We start from the raw sequence: 16,573 nt of genomic DNA, 5'->3' as shown, positions 1-16,573 counted from the left end.
TGTCATTGTCGATAGATCATTTTTTAACCTCTTCCACACTGACTTTACGGAATTCAAAAGTACAATTTGTCTTTCATAATTTGGTCCGATATACTTGGATGTGTAGTGTCAGCATTTGTTGCTGGCATGTCATCCCTAAGTTTGCTTATCTTGCCAATGAAAAAGTAATTAAAGTAGTTTGCAATATCATTGGGCTTTGTGATGAATGAGCCATCTGATTCAATGAATGAAGCCGCTTTTTTCCCAAACATTTAATTTAAGGTACCCCAAAGCTTTTTACTGTCATTCTTTATGTAATTTATCTTTGTTTCATAGTGTAGTTTATTTTGATTTAGTTCAGTCACATGATTACTTATTTTGCAGTACATTTGCCAATCAGTTGGGCTGCCAGACTTAATTGCCACACATTTTGCCTCATCCCTCTCAACCATACAATTTTATAATTCCTCATCAATCCAGGGGGATTTAACAGTTTTTACAGTCATTTTCTTAATGGGTGCATGCTTATTAGTAACTGGAATAAGTATTTGCATGACTTCTGCCGCGCTCAAAACAACTGGAACTGGGAAATCTCAGACTTCAGTAAGTTCAAGACACCTGGGAGCTTCAACTTGAAGATCACTGCTGTCATCATGATTCAACCTTGTTCCCCCCCCCCAGAGTTCCCAGTTGTCTTGAAAGCACCATAATCCTAATCTAAATTACCTATTGCCTCTTATCCGCTTGTTGTCCCCTTATGCCATAGTTTGTAAATCTCAATTGTCAGTAGAAACGACATTTGTTTAAGCAATTGGCTCAATCATCCCCCTCCTCTCCCCTGTAACTATTCCCCTGGTCGTTGCTGTAAAAGAGAAATTGTTCTCAGTCAACTTACCTGGTAAAATAACAGATAAATAAATAAAAAGTCATCCATATTTATTTTAAAGGCCGTAAATGAGGCTGAATGAACTGTTTCGCTGCCAGACAACGCTCCGCTGATTGTCAGGTATAGCAGTGGTAAGGTGTTGGGACTGCTGATGGGACAGCTTTATGTAGGCCCTAACAGTTTGTGGGCACCGTTTGTCACTGTTACAGTGCAATTAATGTATTGTTCAGTGCCGTGGCTTTGCTGGCATGCATCTAAAAAAAAGAAGTTTAGTTTGCCTCACCAATATTTACATGCTAAAATCGCCACTGATCACATTACACATTTAGTAATGACAATTTCAACAATTTCAACTTCACGCAATGTAACACTTTTGTATGACAAAGTGTGCATTGAAAAGCACACCAAAGACGGCATTAATAGTAAGTAAATACTATAAAGATGGAATTTCTAAAGCACAAGCATTTCTCTACACTATACCCTCAAGCCTTTCACTACGCCCACAATTACATCTGCTAAATCTGCTCTGTGACTAGTCAAGGATCATATCACCTCCACCTTACCGGTCACCCTAGACCCACTTCAATATATACTTATTGCCCCAATAGATCCACAGATTGTGCAATTGCCATTACACAGTGCACTGCCCTATCCCATCTGGACAAGAAGAATACCTAGCGTTGAAGTCGGAAGTTTACATACACATAGTTTGGAGTCATTAACTCATTTTTCAACCACTCCACACATTTCTTGTTAACAAACTATAGTTTTGGCAAATCGGTTAGGAAATCTACATTGAAATCTGAAGCTGTTTAGCTTTAGAAAACCCTGTGTATATCTAGCTTGCTTCTGGGGTGCTCTGTAGGGCTGTCTCAATTTGTTTTTTAAAATTTGTCCTCTCCTCCCCTTCATCTGCAATGATTAGAGACTTGACAGGGGGAAAACCATACAACGGAAGCTTATAATTAGGCTGGCTTTCATCTAGTCAGTTCTCTAAGATCAGAGCAATGAAGGAGAGGAGGCGAGGATGGATTTAGGATAATTGAGACAGCCTATGAGTACAATGACACCAACATGACAACCTTTACACCAAATAGTGCAGGCAATGTTGACTGGCACACTTTTAGACCAACACAAACACCACACCCACAGTCCTCCTTTATCTGGTGGCTCCATCCATGTGATACCACTGTAGTCGAACTGTAAACAGGGAAATGGAATGACAAAGGAACAGCCATAGGCACAATCAGTGATACGTGTAAACTGAAGTTTATACACGTCTGGGTTGGCGCCCCCCCTTGGGTTGTGCGGTGGCGGAGATCTTTGTGGGCTACACTCGGCCTTGTCTCAGGATGGTAAGTTGGTGGTTGAAGATATCCCTCTAGTGGTGTGGAGGCTGTGCTTTGGCAAAGTGGGTGGGGTTATATCCTTCCTGTTTGGCCCTGTCCAGGGGTGTCATCGGATGGGGCCACAGTGTCTCCTGACCCCTCCTGTCTCAGCCTCCAGTATTTATGCTGCAGTAGTTTATGTGTCGGGGGGCTAGGGTCAGTTTGTTATATCTGGAGTACTTCTCCTGTCCTATCCGGTGTCCTGTGTGAATTTAAGTATGCTCTCTCCAATTCTCTCTTTCTTTCTCTCTCTCGGAGGACTTAGGACCATGCCTCAGGACTACCTGACATGATGACTCCGTGCTGTCCCCAGTCCACCTGTGATTATTATTATTTGACAATAATGGTCATTTATGAACATTTGAACATCTTGGCCATGTTCTGTTATAATCTCCACCCGGCACAGCCAGAAGAGGACTGGCCACCCCACATAGCCTGGTTCCTCTCTAGGTTTCTTCCTAGGTTTTGGCCTTTCTAGGGAGTTTTTCCTAGCCACCGTGCTTCTACACCTGCATTGCTGGCTGTTTGGGGTTTTAGGCTGGGTTTCTGTACAGCACTTTGAGATATCAGCTGATGTACGAAGGGCTAGATAAATAAATTTGATTTGAAGTTTAGAAAGTATGGAGGCTCTCTTCTGTGTGGAATCACTCTGTAATTAGACTCACAGCTGTAGCCGAAGAGAAACGTGTAAGGGTGATTACGCATATATATCTTTTTTTCTGTAAGTGTTTTATTATCCTGGTATTTAGTCACATATTAGTCGGGTACATGTTAATGAACAAATATTTACTAATTTCTATGGGGTTCATTAAAATAAGTACTATTATACCATATTAAAAAGAGGGAAACCTAGTCAGTTGTCCAACTGAATGTATTCGACTGAAATGTGTCTTCCCCATTTAATCGACATACACGTCTTCGGCGCCCAGGGAACAGTGGGTTAACTGCCTTGCTCAGGGGCAGAATGACAGATTTTTACCTTATAATCTCTGGGATTTGATCCAGCAACCTTCTGATTACTGGCCCAATGCTCTAACCACTGCCATGTAGTCACCAAGCACAAGAAAGCATGTAGTTACCAAGCACAAGAAAGCACAAGAAAGTATCCATTGTAATCACATAATGTCCTCGTAAATACCAGGTAAATACAAACTTGAAACAGGACAGTCAAATAAAATTCTATAATTTGAGCACAATGGAATAAGAGGTGGCTATGGAACTATTCCTGTTGCCATGAGACCAGCCTCATATGGATAGCAGTAGAAATCTGTATCCATAAGAGTTAATGTGTGTCCATCCATACAAGAGGATGGTACAGAGGAGGAAAGTGCAAAGGGATGGAGGTAATGATTTCGATAATACCGTGGTATAGCAGGGATAGATTAGCCTTTAGGGCGTTAAAAATGCTAAACAGGCAAATGGACCCAAAGATTCCTGCCCTTTACATCCTCTCCCTTTGAAGTGAAAATGTCTGAAATTAATTCAAGCCTAATGGATTCATGTTACTGTCGGGTAAAATATACAATCTGGGATTTGTTCAGGCCATATGAATGACCAAAAATGCCTGCAAATATCTCAGATTGCACCTTTAACCCAATGCAGGTGAAATGGAGATGGTGAAATTGAAAGCAGGTTCGCTACTGCACAATATACAAGCTGTCTGATGTTAAATCCTTTATTGTTTATGTCTTGAGAGTTAAGGGAATTCTTTTAAGAAACACAGAAAACAAGAACTGATCAATATTAATAATATCGCATAAAAACACATCAATTGTATATATTTTTTTTATGAATCATATAAAACCAGGACATTGTGGAAAATGAAAGAACGGGAATAACTAGAGTCTGATGAACGAATCAGAAAAATGTACAGAGAAAACAATATAATCAAAATGTCTATGTTGGATCTAAAAAAAAAGTATAGTCAATACAATGCATGCAGACATCAGATAATAACTATTTTGGAACAGTCTACAAAGATCATAAATATATTACAGTCTTTGACACCACAATCCTTTCCATAGCCTTGCAAATGCATCGTTATTCACATGCATTTAAAAGAGGATATCTATCGCCGATGTTTTCCAGCTGTTCATATTAATATTCATTCAAATCAAAAACTATCTTCTTATTGCACACACCCGTAATTCATAATTCATGGGGGGAGCTTGACAATGCTAGCTATGACCTAGGAGCAATATGCAGATTGCCATGTCACGTCTTACGTTCAGTGCAACCATAGAAATCATTTTTAAATTAGATTTTTCTTTTCCATCTTATCAGTGTGGCCACAGACTTTGAATTCTACGCATCAATTTGGTCCTCTTGTGATAAATGGATGGCATTTGATTGGTCTGCTGCAAAACATTTACATATTACAACTTCAAGGAACACATTTTTACAAAAAGTATTTACATTAGGTAGGATAACCAGCTCAGAAAAAAAACTAACTGGCAGAAATGTGTTTTTTTGGTTGCTATCATGTCAAAAATCTAAAACTGCCCCTTGATAACTTATGGAAGCCATATAACTGCTCTCCTATGCAGTGACATGACAGATTCATAGTATTAAAACGCTTTGTTCTCAAACACTCAATCTTCAGGTAAGTGTCAAAATAAAGGAAACACCAACATAAAGTGTCTTAATATGGCGTCGGGCCTCTACGAGCCACCAGAACAGCTTCAATGTGCCTTGGCATAGATTCTACAAGTGTCTGGAACTCAAATAAAATTAATAATGGAGCAAATTGAAGGGATGTGATTCCTCCACGAGAAATTCCGTCATTTGGTGTTTGGTTGATGGTGGAAAACGCTGTCTCAGGCGCCACTCCAGAATCTCCCATAAGTGTTGGGTTGAGATCTGGTGACTGAGACAGACACCCTTTAAACACCCTACGCTCCTTTGAGACCCCTCTTTCAAAGTCCCTGAGATCTCTTCTTCTAGCCATGGTAGGCAACATAATTATTAAGCAATGAGGCAGTTTTATACACGATCCTACGCATGCTAGGATGTTCATTGCTTAATTAACTTAGGAACCACACCTGTGTGCAAGCACCTGCTTTCAATATCATTTGTATCCCTCATTTACTCAAGTGTTTCCTTTATTTCGGCAGTTACTTGTATATGTCTGTCAACATCAGTACTTTATTTCTTTAATGGAGAAAACTTTGAGTTTCCACACATTTACCTCAAGAAAACAATTATACAGATTTGACCCTGAAAGTGCCTTTTGAAAGGGGGGAAAACAAAATCATATTAAGTTGAGCTGTGTATCATAACGGTTATAACAACATTAGTAGCACATATAATATGAAAATATGCCTGGTTCCAGATCTGCTGTGCCATCTAGCCAACGCCTATGATCGTGTTTGTCAAGACAGCACAAACATCTCTGGGATCAGGCTAGAATTGATCTGCCTTAATCTCAAAAAGACATCTGGCAGCATCATCAACTTGCTAACCCCCTATTTTCTATGTCACTTCATAATATTAGTCAATTAGTAATAAATGCATTACATTGACGTCACAACTCACAGTGCATTAATGAAAGGATCACAATCAGAGCAGATTGAGTTATAGAACAACACCACATACTGTAGGAGTATTACTGCACTTTTACATACACTTTAGCAAAGAATTATAAACTAAAATTGCATTGAACTATTTTGGGATTACAGAATAAGAGTCTCTCTCCAGCTTTTTATACATGCTTTCTATTTTTTTGTTAGGTCTGCTATTTATTTGAAAAACTGCATTTAGTAAAAACATGGCTAATAAATCATAATGCATTCACAACTAGTCAACCAACACCATCAATTTGTCAACAAAGTGAAATTCATTTGGTATACCTTTTCTTTTTCAAAAAATACAAATCAATCTTATAAATCCTATAGTCACATGACGGGTCTTTCTCTGGTTAAGAAGCCCAACAAAATAAAACACAAACAAGAACTCCCGCAAAAACATCTCTTCCAGAGCACTGCAGAATCAAGGAAACGGCTAGGCGATAAGACTACACGAGGGTGTTCGATAATACTACTACGCACTTCAGTGTCTCTGGATGGTCAGGTGAAAATTCCCAGTTGGAAAAACATGTCAGCCAAGTTAGCTACTACTGTATTGTACATCACTAGCGATGGGTCTCGGGTTCAGTCTTCTGTGCCCAGATTCATAAAGCGTCTCACAGTAGCAGTGCTGATCTAGGATCAGTTTTGCCTCTAAATAATAATTATTAATAAGAGGGGGAACCGGATCCTAGATCAGCACTCCTACTCTAAAACTCTGAATAAGGCCCTGATCTAGGAAGGACAGGTTCAGAGTCCATGTAGTTCCGGCTGACACAGCAGTAGTCTGTGCGCTCGACGTACAAGTTGACCTTCAGCACCCAACCTAGGATCAGATTACCCCTACCTAATCCTACCGTAACCATTAGGTGGGCTAGATCAGTGGTAACCATTATCTGACCCTAGATCAATGGTTAGGGTCAATTTTGTACCTTCTCCAGTCGTTGTGGTGGTGGCGTGGTGTTTTGCTGCCCTCTATGGGTGTGAGCAAGGCAGTGCAGGCGTGGCTCAGGAGGTTTTGGAAAGGAGGAGAAAGAGGAGGAAGGGCAGGGAAAGTGGAGGGGATTTGGCCGGGGACGGGGCTACTCATCGCAGCCCAACAACTCCATTCGCAAGGTGATGCGCTCGTGCCATGCCCAAGGCAGGATGCGGACCAATCGGGCATAGAAGGGAGGCTCAAACACATTCTTTTTGTGGACGTTGTTGTCGCTGTTACCCGGGAAGATCTGGAAGTTGGGGAGCCAAATCACAAGCACAGAACTGATGGGTGCTAGTTAGGGCAAGAGACACTGAACATCTATCATACAATATAAAGGTCATCATTAAATCTATGACATATTGACTTTGCATTTTAACCGCTGACTCAATAACACCTATATTTAATATCAACAAAGTAATTCAATTTGGTCTATTATTTGTAGGCAGGCACACATTCATGCTTGGCTCCCTTTAAATGGATGTTCCACTCAAAATACATAGGTTAGTGTAGAAACCATGTTAGGTTGTATTTTGGGTGGAACACCCCTTTAAGAACACCCTAAGAGAACACACTACTTTGGAGAGACAGATTTTTGCCACCTACCTTGTCTGTGCTGGTGACGTCGTCCTTGACTATGCTCCAGGACTGGCCGTCGTCGCTGTAGGCCACCTTGAAGGCAGAAACAAACTGGACTGCCCCAAAGTCCTTGGCCCCCTGGGTAATGATGCCTGTGATCCTCTTGGGGGACTCCAGGTCCACCTGTTACAGAAGAAGGAATTGTCAGAACAAGCACGGTTCAGTGCCGGACTCTGGTCTAGTGGCAAAGTTGCCGACTCCAGACTACAAATCCTCCTGGCAACGGGGGTTTGAGCCCACTGTGTGTCTGCCACTTTCTTATCTGTGCCCTTATTTGTCTGCATCCCCCACTACATCTCCCACCACACTGTTATGCCATGAAAAATAAGAACAATGTCATTGGAACATCTTAGGCTTACCCAAATAAATTGAGTTCAAAACAACATTGTCAGTAATTTGTCGGTAAAGTAAACTTTCAGAGAGAATCTTCCAGAACTTTCACCAGCACCAACTCTAACCTAGAGTTGAAGTCGGAAGTTTACATACACCTTAGCCAAACGGTAGCATTGCCTTTAAACTGTTGAACTTGGGTCAAACGTTTTGGGTAGCCTTCCACAATAAGTTGGGTGAATTTTGTCCCATTCCTCCTGACAGAGCTGGTGTAACTGAGTCAGGTTTGTAGGCCTCCTTGCTCACACACACTTTTTCAGTTCTGCCCACAAATGTTCTATAGGATTGAGGTCAGGGCTTCATGATGGCCACTCCAATACCTTGACTTTGTTGTCCTTAAGCCATTTTGCCACAACTTTGGAAGTATGCTTGGGGTCATTGTCCATTTGGAAGACCCATTTGCGACCAAGCTTTAACTTCCTGACTGATGTCTTGAGATGTTGCTTCAATATATCCACATAATTTTCCTCCCTCATGATGCCACCTATTTTGTGAAGTGCACCAGTCTCTCATGCAGCAAAGCACCCCCACAACATGATGCTGCCATGGTTGGTATGGTGTTCTTCGGCTTGCAAGCCTCCCCCTTTTCCCTCCAAACATAACGATGGTCATTATGGCCAAAAAGTTAGACCAGAGGAGATTTCTCCAAAAAAGTACAATCTTTGTCCCCATACTGTAGTCTGGATTTTTATGGTGGTTTTGGAGCAGTGGCTTCTTCTTTGCTGAGTGGTCTTTCAGGTTATGTCGATATAGGACTCGTTTTACTGTGCATATATACACTGCTCAAAAAATAAAGGGAACAATTAAACAACACAATGTAACTCCAAGTCAATCACACTTGTGTGAAATCAAACTGTCCACTTAGGAAACAACACTGATTTACAATAAATGTCACATGCTGTTGTGCAAATGGAATAGACAACAGGTGGAAATTATAGGCAATTAGCAAGACACCCCCAATAAAGGAGTGGTTCTGCAGGTGGGGACCACAGACCACTTCTCAGTTCCTATGCTTCCTGGCTGATGTTTTGGTCACTTTTGAATGCTGGTGGTGCTTTCACTCTAGTGGTAGCATGAGACGGAGTCTACAACCCACACAAGTGGCTCAGGTAGTGCAGCTCATCCAGGATGGCACATCAATGTGAGCTGTGGTTCAGGTTTGCTGTGTCTGTCAGCGTAGTGTCCAGAGCATGGAGGAGCTACCAGGAGACAGGCCAGTACATCAGGAGACGTGGAGGAGGCCGTAGGAGGGCAACAACCCAGCAGCAGGACCGCTACCTCCGCCTTTGTGCAAGGAGGAGCACTGCCAGAGCCCTGCAAAATGACCTCCAGCAGGCCACAAATGTGCATGTGTCTGCTCAAACGGTCAGAAACAGACTCCATGAGGGTGGTATGAGGGCCCGACGTCCACAGGTGGGAGTTGTGCTTACAGCCCAACACCGTGCAGGATGTTTTTCATTTGCCAGAGAACACCAAGATTGGCAAATTGCCACTGGCGCCCTGTGCTCTTCAAAGATTAAAGCAGGTTCAAACTGAACACGTGACAGACGTGACAGTCTGGAGACGCCGTGGAGAACGTTCTGCTGCCTGCAACATCCTTCAGCATGACCGGTTTGGCGGTGGGTCAGTCATGGTGTGGGGTGGCATTTCTTTGGGGGGCCGCACAGCCCTCCATGTGCTCGCCAGAGGTAGCCTGACTGCCATTAGGTACCGAGATGAGATCCTCAGACCCCTTGTGAGACCATATGCTGGTGCGGTTGACCCTGGGTTCCTCCTAATGCAAGACAATGCTAGACCTTATGTGGCTGGAGTGTGTCAGCAGTTCCTGCAAGAGGAAGGCATGGATGCTATGGACTGGCCCGCCCGTTCCCCAGACCTGAATCCAATTGAGCACATCTGGGACATCATGCCTCGCTCCATCCACCAACGCCACGTTGCACCACAGACTGTCCAGGAGTTGGAGGATGCTTTAGTCCAGGTCTGGGAAGAGATCCCTCAGGAGACCATCCGCCACCTCATCGGGAGCATGCCCAGGCGTTGTAGGGAGGTCATACAGGCACGTGGAGGCCACACACACTACTGAGCCTCATTTTGACTTGTTTTAAGGACATTAGATCAACGTTGGATCAGCCTGTAGTGTGATTTTCTACTTTAATTTTGAGTGTGACTCCAAATCCAGACCTCCACGGGTTGATAAATTTGATTTCCATTGATAATTTGTGTGATTTTGTTGTCAGCACATTCAACTATGTAAAGAAAAAAGTATTTAATAAGAATGTTTCATTCATTCAGATCTAGGATGTGTTATTTTAGTGTTCCCTTTATTTTTTTGAGCAGTATATATATACACTTTTGTACCGGTTACCTCCAGCATCTTCACAAGGTCCTTTGCTGTCTGGGATTGATTTACACTTTTCTCACCAAAGCACATGCATCTCTAGGAGACAGAACACGTCTCCTTCCTGAGCGGTATGACGGCTGTGGGGTCCCATGGTGTTTACACTTGCATACTATTGTTTGTACAGATGAACGTGGTACCTTCAGGCGTTTGGAAATTGCTCCCAAGGATGAACCACACTTGTGGAGGTCTCCAATTTTTGGGGGCTGATTTCCTTTGATTTTCCTATGATGTCAAGCAAAGAGGCGCTGAGTTTGGAGGTAGGCCTTGAAATACATCCACAGGTGCACCTCCAATTGACTCAAATCTAAAACCATGACATAATTTTCTGGAATTTTCCAAGCTGTCTAAAGGCATAGTCAACTTCGTGTATGTAAACTTCTGACCCACTGGAATTGTGATACAGGGAATTATAAGTGAAATAATCTGTCTGTAAACAATTGTTGGAAAAATGACTTGTGTCATGCACAAAGTAGATGTCCTAACAGACTTGCCAGAACTATCGTTCTTTAAAACAAGACATTTGTGGAGTGTTTGACGAGTTTTCATGACTCCAACCTAAGTGTATGTAAACTTCCGACTTCAACTGTATCTCCCTCAGCTACAGACCACCAAGTGTCCAACACCCACACCACATCACTTCCTACAGTTCCCTCTGAACCTCCTGCAGTTACCTGCAACCACTCGGAGCGGTTGGTGGTGGCCGCTGTCCAGGCGTTGGTCTTGCCCTGCTTGTCCAGCCGGGCGTAGTGGGACTGCCAGGTGAACGCCTCAATTCCCCAGGTGCGGTGGACACTTGAGGCCGAGATCTGGCGGTCGGAGAGCAGGCGTGACTTCATGCCCATGGGCTCAGAGCAACCTGCCGTGTTTGAATACACTGAAGTGAGACGACGAGCACCGGGAGGGAAAGAGAGAGAGAAGTATGATAGACAAGGGACAGACAGAGAAGCAAGGCCCAAGCCAGCCAGTCAGTGAGCAGCACAGGGAAAGCACATGCATGATGACCAGAGTTGTGGGAGGTGGAGTGAGTAGTGACAGCCTGTAGTCATGCGGTACAGATTAGGGTTTCTGTTAGGGTTTTGGAAGTAAAGAAAATGTGAAAAGCCAATAACAGTTGATGGCCACAGTTAAAAAGAGCTACTATTTTTATTTCCCAACTGGTAATTGATGCGCGCTACCCATTTGCCATTCAAATGCATAGGCAACAGAAAACAGGTTTATCAGCACGTCACACACCACTTTGCTATGAGCTGGAGGCAGTATGCATTTTGAAAACATATTTAAATTGTTCGAAGCCTGAACGTTTTACTAAATATTATGAGGCATGTCTTACCTTGCTTCAAAGTAGCAAGCCAAAAAACAACCATATCCGTGGAGGCAATTACTTTATAGACTTCCTTCCATATGCCATTGAAACCAGTAGCCTCTTTCTCTTATGTTCTATTGGTTTTAAATAAAAAACGTTTTCATTGTCCAGTAGCCAAAGGCACAATCCTAGTCATATTTGCATCTTTAGATCTCTCTCCGCTTTCAACATTTCTAATAGATATTTTCATGTCACATGAAACTGCTCACATGTGTGATGCACTTTTGACAAATGGTGTTTTCATGCTAATTGTATTATGGAACGAACATTCACGAGTAGCCTACTTTTTTGACACATTTTTAATTTAACCTTTATTTAACTAGGCAAGTCAGTTAAGAACAAATTCTTATCTACAATGACGGCCTACGCGCATTGCTTATAAATGTGAATAAATAATATAGTTTATCAACATTTTAAGCTAAAAGTTCTGATCTGTTGCATCAGACTCATTCTTTAAAAATAAAATGTATGTAGCCAGTCCCACAACTGTCCGAAAGTCTGTTTTGAATAGGATATTTCTTTATTGAGAAGCTGACCAATAAAATAGGTAACATTTTCTACAATGCGGGATAGATAGTAAATTGACATAGGCTTGTGATTTTGCTGTTCGTTACTCATCTTGTTGACTGAGGAAAAGTAAAACGTGGACCGTTATTGTAACACGTCTTCATAGTCTGCATCGGAATTTGGCAATGGAGCACTTTGTTGCAGCCTCGACTTAGCATGTTCCGTTAAGATGAATTACCATAATCGAAATGGGATTTCTGTCATTCTGAACACTGTGGGTAGACGCTCTAATCAGGTTATACACCCAATACATATGGATCCGGTAAATTTCTCAAATGTCCGGTCAATGAAAACCCTGGTTCAGCTATACAGCCATAGGGAATTTAGACAACTTATCTTCCATGATGGCACAAAACACTTTGTGGAGATGACATAAAAATGTGTGTTCCAAGTATGTAAACAGAGTGCAATTGCATGCAGAATGAGAATGCAATTGCCTTGGGGTTTTTGGTGGCAAAATGTCAGCCGTTCAAATGATACATCTCAACTCAAACGGAGTTGGCCGAAGTACGTTCATCTACGGCTCTAACGATAACGGTGGAGAAAGAGCGAGAGCGATGAACGCCGCAGCATGCTTGTAGTTGGGCTGAGCATCGTTGAGTAGTACTGTGAACATGCGAGCCTACAGTAGCACTAGCATGCGTGTCAGGTGCCCAAGCGTGTTTGTATTGCAGGATGCTTTGTGTAACATGCATGTATGTGCGGTGCAAAGACCATAACCAAGCATAAACTGGCATAGCATGCTCTGACAGACAGTCACAGATGGACATTGCGGATCACTTTTAAAAAAACACACACACACACAGATCAGTTTCCCTTAATTAAATGAAACAACACCAGTGTGTTGGCGAGAACTCATGGCATCATTATACAGCAAATAGAAAGTGCAGAAACTTTGTACAGAAAGTTGTTACACCAGAGAAAACATAAAAGGCACTCCAAAATATCCATCCCGTTATACTGGCATGGGAACAAGGCTGTGATGATGAATGTGACTTGCATATTATTCTTTTGTTACAATCCCAACACATTTGAGTCATTTACATGATAGGTCTCATTGCCAATATTTACACTGCAAAAAATGTCCATATGGTTTTGAAAAGTAATTTTTCTAAACGTTAGCCCCACCCACCCCATTCAGTAACACTACTGAAACACTTTCAGTCAGACCTAAACCAAAAACCTTCTGGTAAAACCAAAAACATTCTGTATGATGTAACCATCTGACACACACTGAAAAGCAAACCCAATGCAGTTTGTTGACGTTGTTATCAGTGTGTGTGTGTGTGTGTGTGTGTGTGTGTGTGCGTGCGTGCGTGCAACTAGACATGTGTTTTTGTGTGTGTGTGTGTTTACCATTGAGCTCACAGCCCACCAGTTCCATGCGCAGGGTGCAGGCCTTGCGACAGACCACAGGGATGATGCGGAAGTACTGGCCAATGATGGGAGGGTCAAACAGGTTGGTCTTGGTGCTGTCGTTGTCCACGTTCCCCACAAACACCTGGAGAAATAGAAGAAATGAAGAAAAGATTGAAAATTGTTACGAAATAATGACTTGAGGGAGTGATGTCAAAATGCATTACTTGAATTTCACCTGAGCTTTACAAAACAGGCCCCATGTGAATCAAACAGTAAACAGTATACTTCACCACCACCAACCAATCAATGCCTTTCATTCATTTCCATGGAAATGGCACACTATTCCCAAAATAGAACAAAGAAAAGCACACTACACAGTGAAGAGGGTGCAAATTCTACAACAGCCATAATGATAATATGTCTGTGTGTACATCTGAGAGGGTGTGTATGGTTGTGTGTGCGCACCTGTGCGTGTTCACTCACATTGTCCTTCTTCTGCCCATCCAGGCGGTACACGGTGTAGGTCCTCCCGTCCAGACTCGACGCCACTTTGAAGGCCTTGATGAACTCTGCTGACCCCATGCGGCTGGCGCCCTGCGTCACGATGCCCGTGAAACGCATCTTCCTCTGCATGTTAATCTGCACAAACGACAACGCATTGTTTCAAATTTATTGCCATATAATAGTGGACATTTGGTCCCGTAGTCATGGACTTTTGCTGCACATGGAGGGGAATGACAAAAAAAACGTGGTTACAAGGTCCATAGCAATAACATCAATCAATCAAATGTATTTATAAAGCCCCTCTTACATCAGCTGAAACCCAGCCTAAAACCCCAAACAGCAAGCAATGCAGGTGTAGAAGCACGGCATTGCATCCATGCAATGAGCAGAGCCTCCAAGAATCAAACACATTTTAAATTGTGTCAGAATTAAAGCATCTCCTTGTTGCCCGTCTTTCATCTGCACTGATATGAAATAACCAGACAGGGGAATGTTATTGCCTTGTAGGTAGACACAATATATTGCTTTCACCTATCCCCATGATGATGTTTTCAGATCAGTGCAGACGAGGGAGTGGAAGCCACTTTACTATGGAGATATCCTTTCTAGAGTAGATTAGGGTCGTGGTCATTAGGAACACCAGAATTGTTTTGCTATACTAAAAAAGAGCTGTTCTCATTAGACAAGTCCATGTGGCCTCTCCTGGTTTCAGTCAGTTTTCTTCCATTTGGTGCCTAGAGAACACGAGCCAGACAGTGGTGTTGGAGCCAGCCTGTCAAACTGTACTGACCTCAATCCAGGGGTTCCTATCATGGGAGGCAGAGGTCCAGGCGTTTACCAGGCCTTTATTGTGGAGACGGGCCAGCTCGGGCCCCCAGCGCTGCAGGCCCAGGATGCCGTAGTGCACCGACGAGGCCGAGATCTGAGACTCTGCAATGCCTCCGCCCTCCATGCCCAACAGAGAGATACAGCCTGAGGGACAGACAGACATAGGTCACAAAAACACAAACAGGACAGACAGAGACAGAACCTAGCGGTTGAGGGAGTGAAGCAATGAAGAAGAATCGAGCAGGTCAAAACTGTGGTGAAGTTAGTCTGGTTTATTATTTCACATTAGTACACATACGTGCCCCACAAATCTATTGACTTTTTTGACAACTGCCAACAGTTTGATATGAAAACATTAAGATATAAGGAAAAGGAATATTCATGCTGAAAACCTCATAATAAACACCAATGGGATTCACTAAATGTATGGTTTATATTTAGGATAATGTTTTACAGCTTTGTCATTGTAGTTTTTATTTTAAAATCATCTTAATTCATTATTTAATATATTTGAAAGGCCATACACTGAGGGCCAGAGATTATTACAGACACCTGTGATAACCTGACGTACCCAAAAGGGTAACTAGATGTCTTATGATAGATTACATAAAATCCTTCAAAGTAACCAAATTATGTATGTTTCCAGTAACATACCGTCCCATTGCATCCCTAGCTAGGACTGTCTGTGAGTGGTCTGAGCGGGAGGGGAAAACTGAAGACTAGCTGTTATTGGCAGAGGTTTGGATCTTTCTTATTGGTCTATTAACTAATTTACTGCCTGGTGATGTCACCAGGAAGGTGAAAACTCCCTCCACAGGCTGAAATTTCAAACAGCTCTTACACTAAAAAAGGACATTATCACCATTTTCACAATTTCACAGTATTAGTTTAACCTCATAGTGTACATATATATACACACACACACAACACAGGAACATCACATTTTTGACTGCACTGGGCCTTTAATTTGGTTACATTATGATTTTTTTTATCACATTCAGCCTAATGTCTTTTATTGCACTTAACAATATCATGGGGGACTAAGGCTAATAGAGAGCCAGTGTGTGTGTGTGTGTGCGCGTGTATGTGTGTGTGTGACTGGTGCTCACGCAGTTGGCAGTGCTTGCCCACGTAGGGGGACGGACAGCGGCAGTTGAAGTCTCCATTTAGGTCCCTGCAGGAGCCACCGTTCTTGCACGGCTGGCCGACACAGTCATTCACATCTATTGAGAGAAATGATGGCTATTATCAGTCACTGGCCTACAATCAACAGAACAGAACAATGATTGATAAGATGATATGGACAGGGGTGATCGGATCCTAAAAAAATCAGCCCACCTACTCTTGAGGTGCTTTTTTTTAGCACAGGCCCCAAACTGAATCGGGAAATATGTACATGCTTAAACTGGATGATTAACTGACGTTTCATACGGTTTTCAGATTAAGTCATTTTTTGACTTACCTCCTAAAGTCCCCCCCCCCCCCTTCATCTATGTTTGGCTTTTGACTATGTGATAAAGCTATTAGTAAGACAGCAGCAACGCAATGGCTCAGATGAGCTGTTGTGTGGCCCAATTATCTGAAACTTTGAACTACCCCTAGATGGGGCACTTTTCAATGCTATACGCTGGACGTGCGGTGTGTTTTTTTAGAGAGAGGGTGCTTGGCAACTGGCAGCGCTTTCAGAGGACAGCATGCATCAGAACAAACTTTTTAATCTTTCGCCCACA

General features: G+C 42.6%; 1 protein-coding gene across 4 annotated transcripts in view; it reads right to left on the bottom strand.

Annotated features, from left to right (window-relative positions):
• Positions 1-3,914: 3,914 nt before the first annotated feature.
• LOC135509629 (lactadherin-like) overlaps positions 3,915-16,573 on the bottom strand; it is a 47,049-nt gene continuing 34,390 nt past the window's right edge. Inside the window, exons 4-10 of one of the 4 annotated variants that reach the window (XM_064930434.1) lie at positions 15,953-16,066; positions 14,806-14,987; positions 13,977-14,150; positions 13,509-13,653; positions 10,894-11,096; positions 7,399-7,554; positions 3,915-7,042 (exon numbers count right to left, since the gene is read on the bottom strand). In XM_064930434.1, the coding sequence (XP_064786506.1) occupies positions 6,899-7,042; positions 7,399-7,554; positions 10,894-11,096; positions 13,509-13,653; positions 13,977-14,150; positions 14,806-14,987; positions 15,953-16,066 (1,118 nt within the window). In that variant the 3' untranslated portion in view covers positions 3,915-6,898. The remainder of the gene's footprint in view (positions 7,043-7,398; positions 7,555-10,893; positions 11,097-13,508; positions 13,654-13,976; positions 14,151-14,805; positions 14,988-15,952; positions 16,067-16,573) is intronic. The other 3 variants (XM_064930432.1, XM_064930431.1, XM_064930433.1) reach the window with 3 other exon arrangements.

Source organism: Oncorhynchus masou, chromosome 22 (assembly GCF_036934945.1).
Source record: "Oncorhynchus masou masou isolate Uvic2021 chromosome 22, UVic_Omas_1.1, whole genome shotgun sequence".
Lineage (NCBI taxonomy): Eukaryota > Metazoa > Chordata > Actinopteri > Salmoniformes > Salmonidae > Oncorhynchus > Oncorhynchus masou.
The sequence above is the reverse complement of the archived record's forward strand: the minus strand, read 5'-3'. Positions and strand labels throughout refer to the sequence as shown.